This window comes from Cheilinus undulatus, linkage group 10 (assembly GCF_018320785.1).
Source record: "Cheilinus undulatus linkage group 10, ASM1832078v1, whole genome shotgun sequence".
NCBI lineage: Eukaryota > Metazoa > Chordata > Actinopteri > Labriformes > Labridae > Cheilinus > Cheilinus undulatus.
Genome location: NC_054874.1, coordinates 35,948,310 through 35,970,394, shown reverse-complemented (window position 1 = coordinate 35,970,394; position 22,085 = coordinate 35,948,310). Strand labels below are relative to the sequence as shown.

General features: G+C 40.2%; 1 protein-coding gene across 1 annotated transcript; it reads left to right on the top strand.

Moving 5' to 3' along the window:
* The first annotated feature begins 1,964 nt into the window (after positions 1-1,964).
* On the top strand, positions 1,965-12,783 carry pitx2 (paired-like homeodomain 2). Its single transcript, XM_041797730.1, has 4 exons — positions 1,965-2,324; positions 4,923-4,992; positions 10,317-10,516; positions 11,369-12,783. Exons 2-4 carry the CDS (start codon positions 4,947-4,949, stop codon positions 11,924-11,926), a joined length of 804 nt encoding a protein of 267 aa, XP_041653664.1. The 5' UTR covers positions 1,965-2,324; positions 4,923-4,946; the 3' UTR covers positions 11,927-12,783.
* Positions 12,784-22,085: the final 9,302 nt, after the last annotated feature.

The window sequence follows — 22,085 nt, the reverse complement described above, 5'->3', positions numbered from 1 at the left end:
TGCTGATACACACGGAAAGGAAGAAAAGAGTGATTTAAAGTCCTCTCCAGTATGCAGGAGGAGGAAAAAGTTGAAAATGTCCAACTGTACTGACGCTGTGGGGGCTGATGTGCTCGTTAAGAATCAGGAGAGAGCATCGGCAGAGCAGGTCACCCTGTTTCTCACATCACAGCCCCATCAGAAATTCTTTCAAGTGTCCTTCTGCGTCGCCAAAGATGACAACGGCGAATCGATAAGCGCTTGAAATGAAAAGGAGCCGCCGGTTTGCCCCCGAGGCGAAAGATTTCATACCCGCCAGCCTTCTCTGAACTTCAGGCATTCCTCTGCACCTTTCTGCGTGAGAAAGAGGAGGCTCTTGACTGATTTTTTTCTCTCTCTCGCTTTGTATAAGAAGGTAAGAGGAGAATATAGCAGAACCATCACGCCTCTCCACACGCAGCTCACCCTCTTTTTCTGCGCGTGCAGGCGGGGCGTGATTTGAGGATGTGCACGGTGCAGGGCTGATGTTTTTCTGCTCGTTTACTTGCATTTTGTCTGTGTGTATGTGTGTGTGTGTGCATATGTGAACCCTGTGAGCGTGCACGTGTTTGTGCTGCCGTGCGTGCGTGCTCCATATCACAACAACTAATATTAAAAGCGCCGGGGTCAAATTTTGAAGAACAAAGAGAGCTGTGTTGGCAAATATGCACATATTATTTATTTTTCCTTTATTGGTTAGCATTTGACCAGCCGCACTGCGTGTTTATGGGGGTGGAAAATTAATAAAATATGGCCTTCTTAAGGCCTTTGAAGAAGAATAAAGGGAATTTGTTTAAAAACTTGCTTAATTCAAAGGCTCTCTGGCTGATTAAATAAACTTCTTTAAAGTACATGTTCAAATGACATTAACCCTTAAATTTACTCCTTTGTATGCCCATATAAGGCTGCAGTAAAGGTTTATTAAAATAGAAGTGTGTGGGATACTAGGATCCTGATTCTCAGCAAATTTGCAGGGGGTGTGGGGGGCGTTTTGCTTCAGTGTCCCCTTTTTGCCAGGAAATTCCCGTGTGGATGTGCGCATTAATTACCGCTTTAATGGGAGTATGACTAAAAATGTAAAAGAAGGATTAGGCGCAGGGAACGCACGGCCTACGTCCGGTCTGCTCGCCTCACTTAAGATGCGAATGGAAAATCAGTCTGTATCCAACGAAACGGATCTATAAAGAACATTTGCATCCGAGCCAGCTGTTCACTTCATCTGCACATAAATCCGCAACACGATAGGGCTCTGTCTGGCCCTGGAGGAGACTAATGCATCTATTTGAATACTTTCTCCGTTTCCATTTATCTCTGAATATTCAAAATGTTGTAGTTCTAAATCACCTTGTTTCAAATCAGACCGTAAATTGGTTGATGTGCTTAACTGCGCATTAATTGGGCTCTATTTTTTCTGATTACATAATAGGTCTGTACGGGATTTGTACCTGTGACGTAAAAATGTAGTGTTTTTGTAAATCAACAGCCACATTCAGCCATGAATATGTGATCATGTCAGTTGTTTATTTTTGGATAAGACGCAGCCTAGCTGCTTGATGTAAATTGCAGGTTTGGTATTGGCAAATTGAACCGTTAAGCTACATGTTTTGCATGCCTGCAATTCAGATACTCTTCTGTTAGAATAAAAGCTGCAGGGCAGGCTAACGTGAATATCACGGTTTGTTTTTTTTCTTAACATGTGTGCGCTTTTTTAAAGATGCCGTCCTGTTTTTTTTTTTTTTCTTTGATTGTTTTTGAAAGTTGAGAGCCTCTGAGTTCGCCCTCTGCTAGACTTCACAGGCACAGCCGCATACATACACAAACACACCCCTTTAAAAGCACACACACATACACAAACACGCAGAGAGACGCGCGCGGGGTCCCTCTCTGAGCTCAAAAGACGAAGGAAAAAAAATGCGCCACTCTTGGAGCTTCTTTCAAGGGGGAGAAAGTTAAGGAAGACAGAAGAGGACGAACCAAGGGGAGACTCGGATGAAAGCGCCTCCTTCGCTCTTTCTCCCCACACTGTAAATAGATGGTTATTTATGCGCATAAATGAAACTAACCTAAAAGGTAGCGCTGCGTCTCTTTCTTTTTTTTGGAAAACGTAGCGGGGGAGCTACATCCAAGAAACGCAGCACATTTCCGGACACAAGCGTAAAAACTAATCGTCGTTATCGGACTTTGAAGCTGCCTTTCGACACATCTGCTGGTGTTTGAGTGCGTTTGGACGGTGGGATTTATCTCTTCGCTGTAGAAAAAGACGCCGTCGGCTGGAAAAAATCAAACCCCACGAGTGTCAGCAACCGGTAAGTGTAGTAGAGGAGCGGGGTTGCTTAAAATGCTAATAAAAGTGGAATAGTGAGTGAACGCAAGTGGAGGAATTTGTTCCATTAATGTTTCGGCTGCGTGGTGCGCTCAAAGCCGTAAAGGAGCATGAAGTGATGTGAGGGCAGGGTTCGCCTCACAGGTCGGCGGATGATGATGATGATGTAGGGTATTATTTGTGGTGATGGAGTGAGGAGAAATTTTAAAAAGCGAGATAAAACAAAATACAATGTCTATATCCATACAAATAAGCTGATTGAAGAATTTAAAAATGATAGATTTGTACCATATTTCAGAATTTTGTCAGGTTTACTGCTCTAAAATGATGTCGAGTTAGCTTAAAACTCGACTAAAATGAAACTACTCCATTCACTTTAAAGAAAAAGCGTCTAATCCAGAGCTACGGCTTCAAAGGAAATTAAAAAGCAACCATGCTGATTTAAAAGAGTGGCGTGACTTCTGTTGTTTCCTGCATGTCGTAATGTAATAAGAGAAAAAGATGGGGTAAAAAAAAACGAGGCGACGTTCACGGTCTCGCGCCTTTAATTAATACAGGACCATATGGTGGAGGTTAGTCGATTCATCTCCCGGTAAAGGCTGCACTCTCATGCTCTACTGTGTTAATTTCACAAGTAAAGCCAGTGTGAGGCGATGCCAGCTTTCTGTCTGCGCTGGGCCTCGTGCCACGTGAGTCACTGACTCACGTCAACTGTTGGTGGTGGTGAGAGCGCGCGAGGCGTCCGTGCAGCGAGAATGAGTGGATGAACGGGATTAATATCACTAATCAGAATAATAATGCTGCTTTATTTTTGAACCGCTCCTATTGGGTGTTCACTGGGGCATATGTTAGAAAAAATATTTATTAATACCAGGGTTATGTCTCACCAAAACATCGTAACTCAATTATTATTATTATTATTATTATTATTATTATTATTATACATGTCTTTGAGTTTTTAAGGATATTCATTTATAGTTAAAAGGTAAATTAAAATTATAATTTCCCCTTGTTTGCAAAGTGTTATTTTCCAAAAATGTTAGAATTTATTGCCTTTAACATTTTTTATTTCATTCATTTCAATAGTGTCTGTATTATCAAGCTTTTATATTTACATTTTATTTCTTTTATTATCAGCACTTATCATTATTCTGTTTTCCTGCAACTTTTTATTGACTATAAATGCTTTTATTTAGAAGTTTTCAACAAAAATATATGTAGTTAGAAAGATTTTTTGTTGTTGTTGTTGAAAATGTATTTGTTTTTTTCCTGTAAATGGATTTTTAAAAATACATATCAACAAAAAGCTCACGTGAATAATATGAAAATACAAAAAATAATGTAGGAATAACAGCAGGAGTTGGTTTTAGAGGCCTTTAAGCAGCCAGTGCAGCCGGCTGAAATATTGGAGGCTCCCCTCATTAAATCTCACTGATTAGATAACACGGGGCCGCGTGCAATAACCTCCCACCTTACAGCGTGACCCCCACTTTTTCATTTTGCTGTGGGGATGCATGTCGATGGAGGAGAAGAGAGGTTGTGCAGGTACAGACCGTAAAACTTAACCTCCAATATCTGCATGTTTGGAGTGAAAGAAGAAGAAAAGCCTCGCAGATGATGTCGAGCAGGTGAAGGAAGGAACTGAGGAAAATGGTTAACAGCATGACTGCATGCAAATTCCCCCCGACTTGAATTATCATAAGCAAACAGTGTGAGCCTGGACTAATAAAACCCCATCTGTGTAACTTCATATCGAGGTAGTAGAAGGGCTGCGATAATGAATTTTGTAATATCCCACCGACAGACATCTCAATCAGACTCTAATCCTGTGATTTTACTACGGAATCACTGCACTTCCAACTGCTGCAGGCTGCTGCACAACACCACAGCACAACCGTGCAAAACACGGCGGCTTTTATATATTCACACTGTACACAGACTCATATCAACACTGGAGAAAATACAGCCAAACATGACGAACACTAGGCTGCTTTTTTACACTTCTATGTGTCTTATGTTGGGAAAAGAAATGTGTCAAATGATAGCAAAATTCATTTTTCTCTCTGACCTTTTCCTTTTAGCTTTGTGGAAAAAAACATGGATTTTTTTTTCTTTTAATAAAACTTTTTTTTTTCCAACCGAGGAGACTTATTTCAATATTGTAAAGGAAAATACATCGATAAATTACGCCTTTTTAGGGATGAAATTGAAAGCCTTCCAGGCCACAACCACGCTCGCTAAAATGCGCATTTTTTTCCAACAAATGTAATTACAGCTAGTATCCCAACACCATCATTTACTTTATTGTGCTTATTTTATATCAAACCAGCTGAGAGCATACACTCCATGCGTAAAATGTCTACTCTGATTATGCGCAAATCTGAAATTAAAACCTCTGTAGACATCAAGCATTTTTGTCTGAAGTTCATCCTTGAAGCACACCAGTGTTCCCAGCGTTCTTGTTGGTCTAATGTTGACTCCAAACATCACTGACTCCTGAGGTGGCTTTGTGTTTGTGACATCACAGTGGGTTGTTTACTGCTCCTAAAGGTTAATTATGGCTCTTTGTCTGTTTTTACAGAAGCGGTCTCCTTAAAGTGCCATAATGGACTCCCACTGCCGTAAACTGGCCACCACCTGCGCGCAGATAGGTGAGTATGAGATCTGTAGGTGTCAATTTAGTATAATTACATTTGACCAGATTATAGACACCATTTAAAAAAAAAAAAGTATTACTAGGGCACTAAAATGACAGAATGTTGCTTCTTAAATTGTAGGCTTTACAAATACAGCTACCATGTTTTGTTTACGATGGATTAATAAAAGAGTAAAGTGATATTTATTAATAAGTTCTGCCTTTTTTTCTTATTATTTATTGATCAAATTATTAATTCGTTTTTAAGGATTGCAAAAACTATACTTAAATTGGGGGAAGTGAAAAAATCTGCCTTTTTGTGAGCGTATGATACCAATTTCTTGTCATGTTAATTTATTTTAACATCTTAGGTCAAAAGCCGAAATTGGGCCTGCGTTCGTTTTTGCTAAAAAAAAAAAAAAAAAAAAAAAAAAAAGTGGCTGATTGATTTTTCAAAAACTCTCCCACCGTTTTCTTCAAAAATCCTTGAAGAATAAAACGCGATGATTAATTTGTAGTTTTTTAGTGATTCATTCTGATTTTGTTCAAAAATGTTGAGCGCTGCTGGATAATTTGGCCTCTTTGTCAGTGCTGTGGAGTAGTTTGGCTGTAGTGGCTTTAAGTCGTTTGCTGTGTTAGAGAGACGCCTAGTGGTCGAGTTTGGATCTGCAGACAGACGCTCAGACCATGATGCTCTCTGCAATGGTCTCATTTGTTTTAAATCAAGGATGGGTGCGAATAACACTATATCTTTAACATCTTCCTTACCGGGAGAGATCGTGTGTAAAAACACATATTTAAAATATTTTCTCTATTTTGATTCTATTCGCATATTCCCTTTAATATCACATGGGAATAAACCCCATCAGAGACGGCAAAAAGCTGCAGATCCCTTCCCCGTCAGTGTGTGGGATTTATTAATTATTCTCCAATATTGTGTGGAAATGACATCAGGTCTAGTTAGGGTCTTAAATGAATAACCGATAGCTCTAATTTCGTTTCGTTTAGCCGACATTGACGTGCCTGTGTGTGACAGAGGGCAGTGTGAACGACCATTGATTAAGAATAATAAGATAATAAGATATAGACAGAGCAGCAGCGGCAGCAGCAGAGTACACTGTTGTTGCTGTAATATATGCAGCGCTTGTTGGATTGACTCCGGGGAAAACTCCAAGTATAATGAAAGCCTATTCGTGAGCAGGAATATACTAATGGAGGAATCTGATGTCTCCTTAATCCTATGTAAAAAGCCTTGTCGTCTCCCCCCTATATTGACTGAATTGCTAATTAATGGCCCTCTATGGCGGAGGCCTATTGCGCGCAGTAATCCGCAGAAGAGAGATAAAGCATTCAGAAGGTAGAAATGAAGAGGAAAGCGATAATCCACTTCAAGTTTAGTATTACAATACGACTGAAGGAAGAAAGGAGCAGCAGACTGTTCGCTGCTGGGCATAAAATAACTCAAATCACGGAAACCATTGTTTGTTTTTGTGTTATTTTGAATATAATAATAATTATGATATATTAAAACCCCCATAATCATGAGATATACCACTCAGTTTTCAGTTTGAATTTATCTAATGCACTTTTTGGAATTATTCAATCTCTTTGTTATTCAAAGACGCCAATTGATTTTATTTCCACAAATAAATAAAACATAGAGATGCTCTTTTGTTTACCAATCAAAGATCGTGTCTTACAAAGAAGGATCACGTCTCTTTTTTTTTGTCATTGAGCACATAAATGACAATCGTTTAAGATCCACATCATCTTCACTGAATTACGCACGTAGCAGCCAAACAAGGTTTTATTGCTCTGTATGAGAGATGATTGGCTGCCTAGTTTTGATAAAGAGGCCTCCTCCCTCCCATAGTGCATGTGTGTCTGTGTGTGTGTGTCTGTGTGTGAGTGTTGCATACAGTCTATGGTTGCTCTGCTGGTATTTATATATCAGGGGCTTTCACGGGATTAGCCCAGTAACTTCTTAACATCGCCAAGTCCAAATGTGCCGGCTGAGTGAGGTGTCTGTCTGGCCACGTGGACATGGGAAGTGTGTTATTAAATGATGAAGATGGTGATGATGAAGGTTGTTATGACCCATTTACATGGAGGCATATGTGCATGAAATACCCTGAATATTTTCACAATCTGAAGGCATTCGTAGCCTCTCCATGGCCCTGCTTGGCGCGCACTTTTCCTCCTTATCTGTCCATCACTCCAATCACCTGTTACCCCTCTGACATTTCTCCACCCTCAATCTCCCACCCTGAAAATTAAACTCGTATTTTGTTTGATCAGACGTGTTTACTTTCCCTTAACGCGTCACAATCTTTGGGGAATTATAGGTTAAAAAATGTGCTGGCATATCAGCTCAAACTCATTAAAAGTCCTCCTTCAGAAATTCTTAGGCAAATGAGAGTCTTATCAGATTAAAAAAAACACTACAGGAGAGCTGGATGAGGGGTCCAAACGCAAAGTGCGCAGAGAGATCCAGTTAAGCACCCAGATAAAGTAATCCGTCGTCAACAAACTGAGTGTACTCCGCTGGGGTTGATTTAATGGATATTTGAACCTTAACTCTGTGGAGATCAGGAAGATCGCCTCATTTGACAACTTGTATGACTGACGATGCTCTTTCTGCGCATGCACGTGGGGATAGTAAATCATTTAAGTCTGGTCACGTTATTTGGACCTAAAGATGGGATTGCATGGGAAATATCTCCTTAAGTACGCGGTTGGGCGGAGCGCAAAAATGCGCAAATTTTATTTGCTGGCGTGCGTTTTTAATTGCTAAATCCTGAAACGTCACAGTCTTGAGTTAATAATGACAGTAGGGATGGGCAACGTCAACCAGAAATTATATCGTGATTTTTTTTCTCTGTAAAGTAAGAGATTTTTTTTAATGAATGTCACAATGCAGAAATGTTAAAAAATCTAAAATCAAAGCATGTTTAAACCTGACTGATACCACGGCAACTAAATAAAACTCCTCATTAGTAGACCCCAAACTGCAATATTTATGTTTAACTGATAAAAATTGAAGACAAATTCCTACACACTGTCATTATTGTGTGAAATCATTGGAAACATTTCCATGTGTTCAAGTTGTCATTAAATGATGCACTATTAAATGCAATGCATTTAAAATTCCTGACTGGTAGCATCGTAAGTTACAGAAACATAATGAGCTTCAGTGAAAATTTTAACCAAAGAGAGACAAGACTTTCTAAATTTCACAAATATGTTGGCAACATTTGCAAAAATGGGTAGAACAGGTGACTGGAAATGTTGCCAGCTTTGTGCAGTTTTGACATTGTGCAAGAATTTGCCTGCTATTTTGCATCTCTAAAAACAATAAATCACACAATACTGAGCAAAGGTCTTCTATTTTTGTAACCATGGTATCAAAATATATCAATATCATTTTAATTTGACTAAATAACATCACATCAATAAAATGATGGTTTCCTATTTAGCCTAATAAGTCAGATAGATTATCTTGTGGCCATAAAGTTCGCCTGTTAGTGGTTTTACCGTCATAACTGTTCACTCAGCTCTATTTCTTTTCTTCTTCTATTGAACATCAACATATCCGTACTAATGACGTAGTCTTTCTCCTCACCTTGAGTAAAACTGTAGTGATTTATTTTGACATCTTGATATATTGCCCAGCTCTAGTTAATATTTGACGGTGTGAGATTCTGCATCCAAATAAAGGCGTGCACGAGCTGCACATGTGCTCCTTTTAACATACTGCACATGTCTGGCAGTTAGCGTCAGTTGACAAGTGCGCGCAGGATCAGGCTGGCCCTACATTTACTCTTTCCTCCTCGAGCCTTCCTCCTTTCTTTCAAAGAATCACTGTGCTGTAGTGAGTGTCTGTGTTTGCACTGTGCATATTTCTTTCAATACAACCCGCTCGGTGGCTGGCTTTATCCACACTGAGTCCCTGAGTAAACTGCGGTGACAGAGCCTGCGAGCACGCGGCTCAGCCTGGGTATCAATAGAATGGCATCGTTTTACTGGGCCACTGGACCCATCTCATAAAATGAGGCCAAACTGTGTTATTTTCATTTTTATTTGGTCTTGGGCTGCTGCGCAACTGCAGCTCGGAGCGCCGCGGGTACACGTCCCATCTCTCTTTACATGCTTTTATTTGGAAGAGAAAAAATAAGCGCCAGAGCCGGCATAAACACATTGGCACACATATTTCGTTTCTGGAGGCTCTGGTTGGTTGCTCCCACCGTCATATCCACATGGATGTGCCTGTCAGAGAGTATGGGCGGGCGCAACATGGTGACGTGGAGGTCTAGAGAGAGGCACAGTTGGACAGGCAGTGCATGCGCAGGCAACAGCTGAAATGAACAGAGCGGTGGAGTGTGTGTATGCCTCTGGATCTAATATCACCTACCTGTCCTTGTCACTCTGATAGTCAGCCGAGGTAGCTGCTGTTTACAGCCGATGCTATGGCAGCGCTCTCTGCTCTATTTTAAAGCCAGTTAAAGCAGAAAGAGGGAACCGCAGGAGGAACCGCTCAGCTGTGCGTCTTTTTGGACAACTGAACACATTCCGCAGACGGACTTTCCGCCCATCCTCGCTGTATTACAGAGGACTTTATCTGCTTTTGACAGACACTTTTGCGATCTTTTACCCATGAACTCTATGAGGGATCCATTAAACATAGACCATCACCACCTAACAGGGAATAAACTCGCCTCCACGCACCACACGGCTCTGGCGATGGCCTCTAGTTTACAGCCGCTGCAGCGGACAGTGGACTCGAAACATCGGTTAGAGGTGCACACGGTGTCAGACACCTCCAGCCCGGAGTCAGTCGGTAAGAACCGCCTGGGGTGCAGATGTTCCCAGAAATGCGAACCAACAGATGTCGCCTCGATATCAAACAAAAGATGGATCATAATGACGGAGTTTTACATGCATGCAAAAGGGCGGTTTCAGCTGTGCTTTTACGCGCAGATAATCAGTTTTGACAGTGGCCCGTGTGTGGTGAGGGAGTGAAAAGTTTCTGTTATGTAAATGAAAGACAGCTTGTCTTGTGTCAACTGGTATTAGTTAGGTATTTGCTCATATCCTCAGAGTCAGATTAAATCAAAGGGTCAGCTATAATCCCGTGGAATTAAAAGAAAAAGCAAAATTTAAATCATGAGAGGAGTGTTTGTCGTATTAATAAATCAAAGCTCTCTTTCATGAGCAGAAAGCTGCTCAGCCATTTCCCACCAGCAGTGCCATGGATCCAGGATTTTTTTTTTCTACCTTTCTATAGCACACAGGCCTTAATCCGCCTGCTCTTGACTCCATCCCTTTCTCTCCTGTTGACAGAAAAAGAAAAGATCCAGAATAAAAACGACGACTCTTCAGATGACCCGTCCAAAAAGAAGCGGCAGCGGCGGCAGAGGACTCACTTCACCAGCCAGCAGCTGCAGGAACTGGAGGCCACTTTCCAGCGGAATCGCTATCCGGACATGAGCACGAGGGAGGAGATAGCCGTGTGGACCAACCTCACAGAGGCCCGGGTCAGGGTGAGTGCTCCCCAGGGTGCATTCAAAAACAATTCCTGTGTTGAATTTCGGGTAATTTGTGCAGACTGCCCGGTTAACTTACACCGCACCAAGCACCGGAATATTTTTACGCACGGACGCACATTTACGCATGGCTGATACTTCCCTAAAAATAAGACTTGACACATTTTCTTCTCTGCAAAATAAATAATCACGTTCTTCTTCAAACAAAGGAGTTCACTTTGATTCTAATGTATGTGCTAACCTGTTAGGATCAAAATAATTCAAATTCTCTGCAAGCAATGCAAAATAAACAACATTAGCGAAGCTCTTCTGTGGTTCTCGCCCCACTCTAATCTTTTCAGTAATTATTTCAGTAATTATTGTTCATTAGGATATAAATTAACATTTTATTTGCCCATTAGGTGTAATTACGCACTATTAGGTCGTTAACAGTGGTTGCTATTGACATTTGTTGGTGGCAGATACCAGTCGTGTTCTTCTGTTCGTGTGAAAGAGGTGCAAAGCTTGTATTTTGCGATTGTCGCCCTGGTGTTGTGTGATTAAGGTCAGTGCGCAGAGGAATACACATCCTCTCCTCTTAAAGGTGGTGCACTGACAGCACGGTGTGTATTCTGTGCAGATAAACACGGAATCAAAGCACAGGAACTGTCTGTGCGGAGCACAGTCAATCTTTAAGATTTTTAAGGTAAATTTTAAGATTGAAATGCAAATTAAAAGTTAAACATGGCGTCTCCAGCGTAAAAAAAACAGAATTATGCCAAGATTATGCATCCAAAGAAAAGTCTATGTGTAAAAGAGTATGTAATAGTTGAAATAAATTCTAACCTTTTCATAATTCCTGTGTTTCAGGTTTGGTTCAAGAACCGGCGGGCCAAGTGGAGGAAACGGGAAAGAAACCAACAAGCCGAGCTGTGCAAAAACGGCTTCGGCCCGCAGTTTAACGGACTCATGCAGCCCTACGAGGACATGTATCCCAGCTACACGTACAACAACTGGGCCGCCAAGGGCCTCACGTCTGCCTCCTTATCTACCAAAAGCTTCCCCTTCTTCAACTCCATGAATGTCAACCCCTTGTCCTCGCAGACCATGTTCTCGCCGCCTAACTCCATATCCTCCATGACTTCCAGCATGGTACCCTCGGCGGTGACGGGCGTGCCTGGCTCCAGCCTCAACAGCCTCAATAACTTGAACAACCTCAGTAACCCGTCCCTCAACTCGGGGGTGCCCACGCCGGCGTGCCCCTACGCTCCTCCGACCCCTCCTTACGTGTACAGGGACACTTGTAACTCCAGCCTGGCCAGCCTGAGACTGAAAGCCAAGCAGCACTCGAGTTTTGGATACGCCAGTGTGCAGAATCCGGCCACTAATCTGAGCGCTTGCCAATACGCCGTGGACAGACCAGTCTAATACCTACCTGCACTGCAAAAAATCACCACCTTAGCTCGTCATTAGGGACTGGTAGTGGCGCTGTTTAAGTGTTATTTTCCTCAGGAGGGAGTGAGCGAATCTGCTGGGGAGATTATTGTATTTTTCGTGCGTTTTGGGGAAATTTCCTGATCATTTGGCTTTTCTGATAGGAGTCTCTGCTTGTTTGCATTGCTCAGATTTAATTCAAAATACAGCCACTTGTTCTTTGAATTTTCCCAAACATGCCAAGAAAAAGTGAAACTTTTCCAAAGCAGTCGAGTGGGGTAGCTTTGATTTTGAGGTTGAATTGAAGCCCAAATGGTTTATTAAGGTGGTCATTTTTTGCAGTGTGTGGGTAATTACAAACAGCCGGCCACAGGAACAAGAGACTACTACAACTACTTTTCATTTTTCAAAAAAAAAAGGGCACTAGAAGACTGAACCACTGAAGCAAGCTCAACTCCAACTGAAACGGGAGATTTTTCAGTTTATTCCCTTTTTCTGTGATGAGCCCTGGCCTGTTTTACTGTTTTAAAAGGCCTGTTTTCATTTTCAATGCTCGTCATGAGGGTCTTTTTTTCTTTCTCTGGTGGATTTTGGACGTTAACTGTTGACTGAAAAAAAGGTTGTATATATATTTGACTTTCTCATCTCCTGTTTTTGTCGAGGCGAATGCGCTATAACCCTCCAACCCCTCTCCAGGTTCAATTTATCAACGCATGTGGAAGAAGAAGAAAAAACCCTAAAAAGGAATCATGTTTTGCTTGCAAACAAAAGGGAATGTACATACTAAAACGCACCAGTTGTGTGTTTCTAACATATTATAAATTTATTATTAATGTCTGTGTGAATATCGATTTAGAATAGCAATTCTGGATTTAAAAAAAGAAGAAGCATCAAAAATGTTCCTGCGACAGATTATTTGGTTTTTGCTCTGTGTATACTATTTGGTACGGAATTATGTTTTTTTTTTCAACATCCAAAAAAACTATTGTGTTTTATTTAATGGAAGTAAATATATTGTTGAAAAACACTCTTCTTTTATTGAATCTTTGTGTTAGTGGAGTGGAAAGCAATGACAAGTCTGTCTATAGCCTTTCGATTATGTGAGGTACTTGTGCGCCTAATCTATAGAGGAAAACAATGGAGCCGCTCCAATACACATACGGCGAGATGCTCCGTCAGATTAACTGCTGAATACATGTCTGCTGCTCAGAGAGCCTCGGCTGGTCACTGGTGCTTGAAATAACACGGGAATCAACAAACAGGAGCTGGACCACACAACAGTCCAATAGGATTGTGTGCATGTTTGATCTCAGACCCGTGAATGGGATTATTAGAAAGCAAACCCCGTGTTTAAGCGCGCAAATCTGAATTAAATAATGCTCCAAGAAGAAATCTGCAACAAAATTTAAATTCTGCTCATAAACTGATTAAATTTGCAGCATGAATGGACTTAAATTATCACCAAAAGTCGCGCTGTAAGATTTATTTTTATACCTCTGAGGCTATTTTTGCTGCTTTTATACGCCAGAACACTTAACCCGTGATTACGCACAACTGGCTCATGCTTCTGCGCGCGTTTCGTTCTGTCTCCCTTTAGTAACTTGGCTCTACCTTTTCAAACGCTTTCTTTATGTTGCGTAAATCCTCCGAAACAAAACAAAGCTACGGTCCAGGGGAAACTATGCTTCACAAGCTTGAGCCAACACGCGCGCGCAGGCTGAAGAGATACAGAGGTATGTGGAGCCGAGGCAGGCTGCAGGAGGAAGAGGAGGCGGGGAGAGGAGTGCTGTTTCACGGCTGCAGGCAGGGAGGAGAGGTCGGGGAGGAAACACAACAACACCCCGAAGGGGAAAAAAAAAAAGAGATTTTGCAAATGCAGTTTGACTTTTTAGGGTGTTTGAAGGCTGGTCTGATCATCAGTACTTTTTTGGCCTGAAATGTGGCTTGTCTGCTTTTTTAATCCAATCCCTTTTAAAATTGAAAAGAACTCCTTCAATGTGTCTGAACTGCACAAAAACAGACATTTCAGCATAGTGAGGTTGTCAAAATGTCCTGTAATAATAAGTACAACGTGGTTCAAAATGATGAAAAATAACTGTTTTGGTGATCGGTGCATCAAAAAGCTGAATTATTTTGCGCAAACTCACTGGTAACATTTGGTAAAATGAGTGGAAGTGCCTCTTAGTCAATTTAGACAGTGTGCAGGAGTTTACCGGCATTTTTTGATGGAAAATCAAACAATATTAAGTTTCTAGGACTTCTATTTGTTTTCCGTGGTATCAGAAAGGTTATTATTTGATTTACACCACAAATGAATATAGTAATTATCACTTTAAATAAGCATTTCCAATAGATTATTTTGAGGTTAATAAGCATATTAGTGTTAGACGCTCTTACTGTAAACAATCTTTTACGAAGCATTAGGCCTGGCATCCATTTTCCCCAAAGCAAACATCAACCTATTGATTTCAACGATATTATTTCAGCCTATATCTCATTTGGAAAATATCCATACATCCCAACTACTTCACATCCGAGTCCTTATAACGTTCAATCAAACATGGTTGCCTAAGTGAGCTGATTTAGGATCTGGTGTCATGCGTAAAAAGGACTTGGGTCATCCCTCCTGGGGATTATTATGAGAAGAAATAAATCACAGTGTTGTTTTTACAAAAAACTACTCAATAACAAACACGAGAGAGGCGTCACTGTTCTCTTCTTGGTCGTATGAATGCGTCTGATCGTGCGCGCTGACCTCCTCACCTTCCACAATTAGATTTCCCTCTTAAAAAAGTAAAGCACGCCAGTAAAGCCCTTTTTGTTGCACGAGTGTCACCTTCTGATGGAGTCTGTAATAATCAGCTGACAGGGAGGATAAGCTTCGGCTGCTGTAGAGGCTGAATACGCAAAGTCTGCAGCCTCAATACACATCCACACAATCAACATGTGAGCAGAGGATGAGACAGGAGAGGAGAGAGGGATTCAGTGGGAAATGTTCATTTGGCTCAAACGGCGCACAGGACTGCACACCTCTGGCCTCTCGCCTGTTCTCCAGCCTGCACAAGGTAAGGACTTATTAATGGAAAGCTAAATATTTGACTTTTGGCTGTAGGTGCTCTCTTCCCTGCAGGGAAAGTTTGAAAAATAAGCATGTTTTTGCACCCTATTCTGCTCACGTTTGGGTTGAAATGTTCTGTCACGCGTCTGTTTTAAAGTCTGAAACTACAGGAATAACTAAGCATAACAAACGCATGGCAAACATACACAGTAAACGCTACGATCATGCATAGTTCATGTTCCAACAAAGATACAATTATCAGTCTCTGCTGTTTAAACTAAATTCGTACTTTCCTTTCCTCCATTTTCGGACACCTGAAACACACTGCTACATCTTAATGTGAGATTTGTTCCGCTACATGATTAAAGAAATCCAACACACCAAGAAGACACATCCAGCACCTCAGACTCCGCCGGGAATTCAAACACAAAGCGAGGAAGAGCAAATATCCAAACATGAACCGTTACATCTCCAATCTAAATAATTAACAGTCTCACAGCGGCGGGTTTGGACGAGACAGGAGATGGTTTGGAAATAATACTTCTGCATGAAATAATCAGGGAGTGTGTTTTCTAATTGCATGCTAATAAAGCCTGGGATTTGATAGTTTTATTTGACGGAAATATGCATATTTTTGCACAGGTTTCCTGACGAATGCGTGAAGAAAAGGCGGAATATATGCAAGGAAAATAGCACAGGGATTTTAAATATTTTGCAGACACATTATTTGCACTTCATGCCTAAAAACAACACAATAACGTATGATATCAATGCACAATTTAGCAGTGGGTATTCATTTTCCAAATCAGTTATATTTAGGAGCAAACCAGACCGTTATGGCACATGCATGGAGGCATTTTCTCATCTATTTAAATCTAGCACTTCATTCTCTCATAAGGACATATTTTGTTTTAAATAAGCTGAGTGTCAGGAAGTGATTTTGTGAGATTTTATGAGCTTTAGGTTGTGTGAAGGAAATGAACACTCATTCAGATGTTCAGAGCATGCAGGGGGCCTCTATAATCAATACTTTTTTTTTTTTTAAAGTGGGCAGTGATGCAACAGGCTTAAATTAAATCACAGCAGGACTCTGGAGCTGAAAGCAAGCACCTTTTAATACTAGGACCTAGAATTTAAGCAGAGATTTCAGTCATTTAATTGCTTATTATGCCAAATATAATTAATGAAATCATATCCGCAATGTAGAAAATGATATGTGTTCCCTACATGAGTCTATGTAAAAAAAAAAAAAAAGTAGATATTATGGTACTTTAACACATATTTGCATCTTTCTCACATCCACACAGACAAAATACTTGCATATTGTGGTCACCTGATGCACAAATACCCACTTTATTGCATGTGCCAGTGTCTTATTTAGGGTTATTCTTGCAGAGCAGACATGGTTCTTTCTATATAAATTTAATACATAATAACAATACAGATGCTGAATCTACCTACAAACACAGCTTTTCTCCTTGCACTTTGCAGAGAGAGAGAAAGCTGCTGTGTCTGGGGGAGGTGGGTGCTCCAGGGTTTGGGGGTTTGGCTCTGGACCAATAGCAGTCCAGCGGCTTCAGCTAAAGGTCACATGGTGTGACCTCACACATTCTCACCCTCACCTAAGGCCCCGGGAGAAGTTCTCCATAACAAGATACAACACTGGCCGTCCGGCTGATGGCCTTAAAAACCTCTGACAAATTTATCCGACATGGTGGGCTTTCTTCTGCTAGAATAACGTGAAATAAATTCTACTGCTGGCTTTTGATGTAGTGCATTTAATGCCCATACTTTTGTCTTTGCTTTTGATTCATAAGTTTGCTTTGTATGAAAAAAAATGCCTTACTGGTGTTAATTAATGCTTGCACATTCATTTAATTAAGTGTACATAGGCATAAAACCTGCTGGTGTTTGCTGCATGGACATCCCTTGGTTGCATGTTGTGTATGTTGTGTGCAGACATCCATGTATGTGCATGCTTGTGTGTATTCCCCTTCTCACTGTGGGGGCTCAGTGCTGTTTGAGGGCAGGCGGCTGGCCAGAGCGTGTGAAAGCAGATAACCAGGGAGAATTTTCATGACGCACACACTTCCTGCTCTCTGAAGTTCTATTAAAGAAAGATGAAAACAAAACACACATCTGAGATGTTTGCTCTCCAAATCAATTTCTACACATTAAGCATGCTGAAAAAGATCCGTTGCACGGCTCTCATGGACCTTGAAATAGTGAGAAGATGAGGGGAGAGAAGAAAATGATCCATAGGGAGGCACTTGTGAATTAATTTGATAGAAGACCCAAATGCTGCATTGTTAAAAATATCTGCATATACAGCTCACCTGGTGGCTTGCTGTAATTTTCACCTCTGAAACCCTGATGTCATCCAACCTATAGGCTATGATCCGGAGCAACTGAGAGCTGAAATTGAAGTGTTTGTGGTGCCTCGTACCTTCTTTTTCTCTCCTTGGCTCCTAATTGTACAAAATAATGCATCAAAAAAAGAAAGAAGAGGAGAGAAAATGCACCAAACACTAAAACTGATCCAAGAAATTTGCAGTTGGAGCTCTGTGATGTGTCTTTAAGCTCTCAGATAAGGAGATAAGAGACTTTCTGGATAAAAATGCCATTCAAGAAGTATTATTTGGCATTAAGGCTAACAATAGGCCTACTGATGCCACCAGGCTCTGAGAATGCATGCCGCCCACATCACTGCAAACTTTCAGTACAGAATCAAAGCAATTTCTTGAACCATTGAAATTTGATTTAGAAAGAAAATAAACCCTTCATTTGTTATAACATATTTGAAAATACTGACTATCTGACAGCTTGTGTTATATTTCAGTACTGAAATCTTGATTTCAGCCAACATAGTTCATCATCTGCAGCACCTAGGAGCTAAAAAAATGACATTTTGTGTAGTTTCAAGACTGTATTTTACTCCTTGGTTTCTAACTGTACAAATAATCCTCAAACCAAAAATGGAAGAGAAAAGGAATCAAATATTTAAACAGGTCCAAGAAACCTAGTTTGAGTTCCCTAATTTGTGATAAAGCTCCAAGAGAAAGAAAAAAAAAACTTGCTGGTGCAATGCATAATTTAGCACAATGCTAACGATAAAATGCCTCCTTAACACACCAAACAAATCTAGGTTTTAGAACCAAATCATTTCTTAATATCACAAATGTAGAAATAAACCTTATAAGACAGAATAAGAAGGTTTCAGGAGCACAAGCTACGGCTAAAGTCTTCTTCATGCCTCTTCTTGTTGACCTGACAAGTCTAAAACTGCTAAGATGTTAGCCGTTATCTGCAGTGTCGTGTTCAGACACCTTCAGTTTACACAGTCTGCCCCAGATGGCATCTCTCAGCACTGTTTTCTTTCGGCCTGTCATCTACTGTAACGCCTTAATTGACGTTTACCTCTGCTGGCTCGCTGTCAGCCACCCAGAGTCTTGAGTCTGGCACAGCGGTTTCCCAGGCTCCAGCTTCAGGTACAAAATTACACCTGAGAGCTTTTGTTTGTTTTGGTTTTTGGGTGTTTTTCCCTCCCTTTTTTTTCAGTTCTTGTAGTCCAATTTTCCCCTCGAACGCAGGGTGAATTACAAAAAGCTGTGGATATTGTCTGAGAGCTAAAGTGTCTGCTGTGCTCTCCCACAGCTTGTTTTAGTATGTTGGCGGTCCATCCAGTCTTTTTCAATTATTTCTGGGCTTTTATGGCCTTTGTTTGTCAGGGAAGCTTGAGAGAGACAGAAATATTGGGAGAGAGAGAGAGAGAGAGTGGGGGAAGACATGCACCACACAGCTTCAGTACAGAAGTAGAACCTGTAACTAGTGCATTAGCCTGTGTACATCAGGATCTTGAACTGTAACATCAAACTAACACTAGAAACCCCATCCAGTCTTATGTACCAAAGTCTACAGATCACAGAACTCAAAATATGGCACATTTCAGCAACAAGCCAAGTCAAAGTGCAACAGAAGCTCATAGAAGAATTTCATACATAAAGACCATTCTCCAGAAAAAAAATAATTAATCATCAATTGCTCTATTAAATGAGAACAATTATTCAAACAGAGATTTATTTCATTTGATTTGCATTGACAATGTCAGATTGGCAACCAATAACTATCAGCAGATTTCCATGAAAATATTGTGTAGTCACTATTCTATTCAAGAATACAGATACAGACTAAAAATACAAAAGAAGTACAGTAAAGGGTAACAAATACCAACATCCACTCAAAGAGAAACCAGAAGGAAGCTGAAATATGTGGAGGAAAGTGTATGACAACGAATCACGATATTAATTTTCCCCACACAAAACTAGATAGATCAAACAAATAAAATATCCCTGACTGTCAAATTTGGGAGCAACATTTCACTTTTTTATTTACTTCATTATAACTTTACGTAACAGACAGAGAAAATCACAAGGCATTCATAGAGGGAAAGATGTCATCTGTATAAGGTGAAACTTCATCTTTAAAGCCCTTAAAATGTTCTTTTTGAATGGAGGTAAAGCTATTCATTGTGATCTAGTGTTCAAACTCAAGAAGAAGATGATATTATGCATAATTATAAGCACATCAGGATGAATGATATTAGATTTTTGAAGATGCAAATCAATTTTAGCCAATTCTGATATCAGTACCAATATATAAATGTAGTTCAGACTAAATTTCAGTCCTTTAATCACACCTTAAAGTTTAAGGATGAACAAAGGAAAGTTCACTTCTCCTGTTTCCGAAAGGTCCACTGGTAAATCAGCATTCCTGGCTACCATTACACCATGAAGACAAAATAACACTCCAAGCAAATCAGAGTAAAAGGTTACTGAAGAGTACAAGTCTGGGGATGGATACACAAACATTCCAAGGCATTGAACATCTCCCAGAGTTCAGTTAAATCCACCATCAAGAAATGGAAGGAATGTGGCGCATGTGCAAATCTGCCTAGACCATGCTGTATTCACAAATTGAGTGACCGTGCAAGAAGGAGACTAGTGAGAGAGGCCATCAAGACACCTATGACTACTCTGAAGGAGTTACAAGCTTTAGCAGCTGAGATGGGAGAGACTCTGTGTACAACAACTGTTGCCTGGGTTCTTTACCAGTCAAAGCTTTATGGAAGAGTGGCAAAGAAAAAAAAAACAATGTTGAAATAAACTTAGATTAAATCTCAACTAGAGCTCACCAGAAGGCATGTGAGAGACTGCATGGTCAAGTTGAAGAAAGTTCTTTCAGCCTGATGAGACCAAAATGGTGCTTTTTCGCCATCAGGCAAGAAGTTGTATTTGGCGGACACCAGACACTGAACATCATCACAAACACACAATCCCCTCTGTGAAGCATGGGGGCAGCATCATGCTGTGGGGATGCTTCTCAGGAGCCAGCTCTGGAAGGCTTGTAAAGACAGAGGGTAAAATAAATGCAGCAAAATGTAGGAAAATCCTGGAGGACAGTCTAAGAGAACTATGGCTTGGGAGAAGAATTATTCTCAAGCAAAACAATGACCCGAAGCATACAGCTACACTAAAATGGTTTCAAGACAACAAGGTGAATGTTCTGGAGTGGCTGAGTCAAAGCCCAGACCTCAATCCAATAGAGAATTTGAGTCTGGAATTGTAAAGGGCTGTTCATGCCTGATCTCTGTGCAACCTGACAGAGCAAAGATTGCAAAGACTGGTTGCACTGACCACAGTGACGGAATTTCAGCAGCTATTCATGTGGGGTTGTTTTATATTTTCTTTTAAAACCATAAAGCAATTTGTTGAAAATGTTTAGGCATGAAGCTTACTGAAACAGCCTTTATGTTAATTTTAGTTGTAATCGCTGCATTTGAACAAATTCAGTACATATATGCTAACTGACATGCCAGCCAATAAAAATTCAGCACATCAGCACTGTGTATCAAATTCAATGCAGAACCGTCAACTGTTGGCTGAAGAATAAAACTGTTAACTTGCCTGTTGCTGCTGTGGTTCAGTCATCCTCCTCCTCCACTCAAAGCATTTGTGGCAAAATCCGCAAAACTTTGTAATAAATCATGATATAAATATTAATCAGATGTTGGAATCCATGTTGAAGCCAGCTGGGTAAAAGCTAGTGAGTTAATTGTACTAGTCAACATAAGGTTGCATTATGATGTGTTTATGGTAGGCAAAGGTTAAAAAAATGTCATTGTAATGAGCTAAGCCCTGGAATAAATAAAGTCACAACCTACTAGCCCTAACATGAAGAGCCTCTTAAAGACAAGGACAGACAGAGATAGAAAGGACTGGTTTTAATGACAAGCTGAATAAGCTCACCTGCACTGTATGCCGAGTCTATAGATCTAGTCTTTGAGGTCATTCAGAAGGTAACAGCAATTTTTTTCACGCACATGTCAGGCATGGTGCACTTCAGACCAAGGTTATAATAGTGTTGGATATTTCATCCATTTTTTGTTTTTTTATTTCATTTTCACTTTCTGCACTCAATTTAAGTTTAGTTTTAATTAGTTCTTACTGCTGGTTTGTTAGTTTAGTTTGGTTTTTATTTTGCAAAAATGCTTTGTTTTAGATTAGTTTTTATTAGCTTCAGTTTTTTCTGGTACATGTCGTGGCTGAGTGAACATAATACATTTTAAAAAACATATTCAAACAGGCCACTCTTCACTTATCATTTTATTTATTTAAAGATGATGTTTGTATACATCTCCAGAAATAAAACTACTACTGTGTGAAGTCTTAACCAATCAATTCAGATAATTTTACACTCCCCAGGCTTGGGTGTTGGTGCCAGTCAGTATGGTTGTGTCAACAACTGTAACAATGGTTATATTGTCTCTGTTTTTATTTCATTTAAGTTTGTTTTGTAAGCACACTATATAGTTTTTGTTTTTGTTTTTTGGTTAAGTTTAGCTTGTATTTAGTTTCAGTTAACTAAAATGATTTTGAATTTTAATTTTAGTTGTTTAGTTAGTTGTAGTAAACTATATTAACCTTGCTTCAGACAACCCAGAGACACTTAAATACAGCTCAAACTCATTTTTTATTTTCCACATAAAAATCAGTCCTAAAAGATTCACAAAACAGAAAAGAAACAAAAAAAGAGGAA

Excerpts from the sequence above, each read along its gene's own strand:
- pitx2 (XM_041797730.1), top strand. The coding sequence starts at position 4,947 with ATGGACTCCCACTGCCGTAAACTGGCCACCACCTGCGCGCAGATAG. Across the intron at positions 4,993-10,316 it reads CACCACCTGCGCGCAGATAG|AAAAAGAAAAGATCCAGAAT; the intron begins GTGAGTATGAGA and ends TCCTGTTGACAG. Across the intron at positions 10,517-11,368 it reads TCACAGAGGCCCGGGTCAGG|GTTTGGTTCAAGAACCGGCG; the intron begins GTGAGTGCTCCC and ends CCTGTGTTTCAG.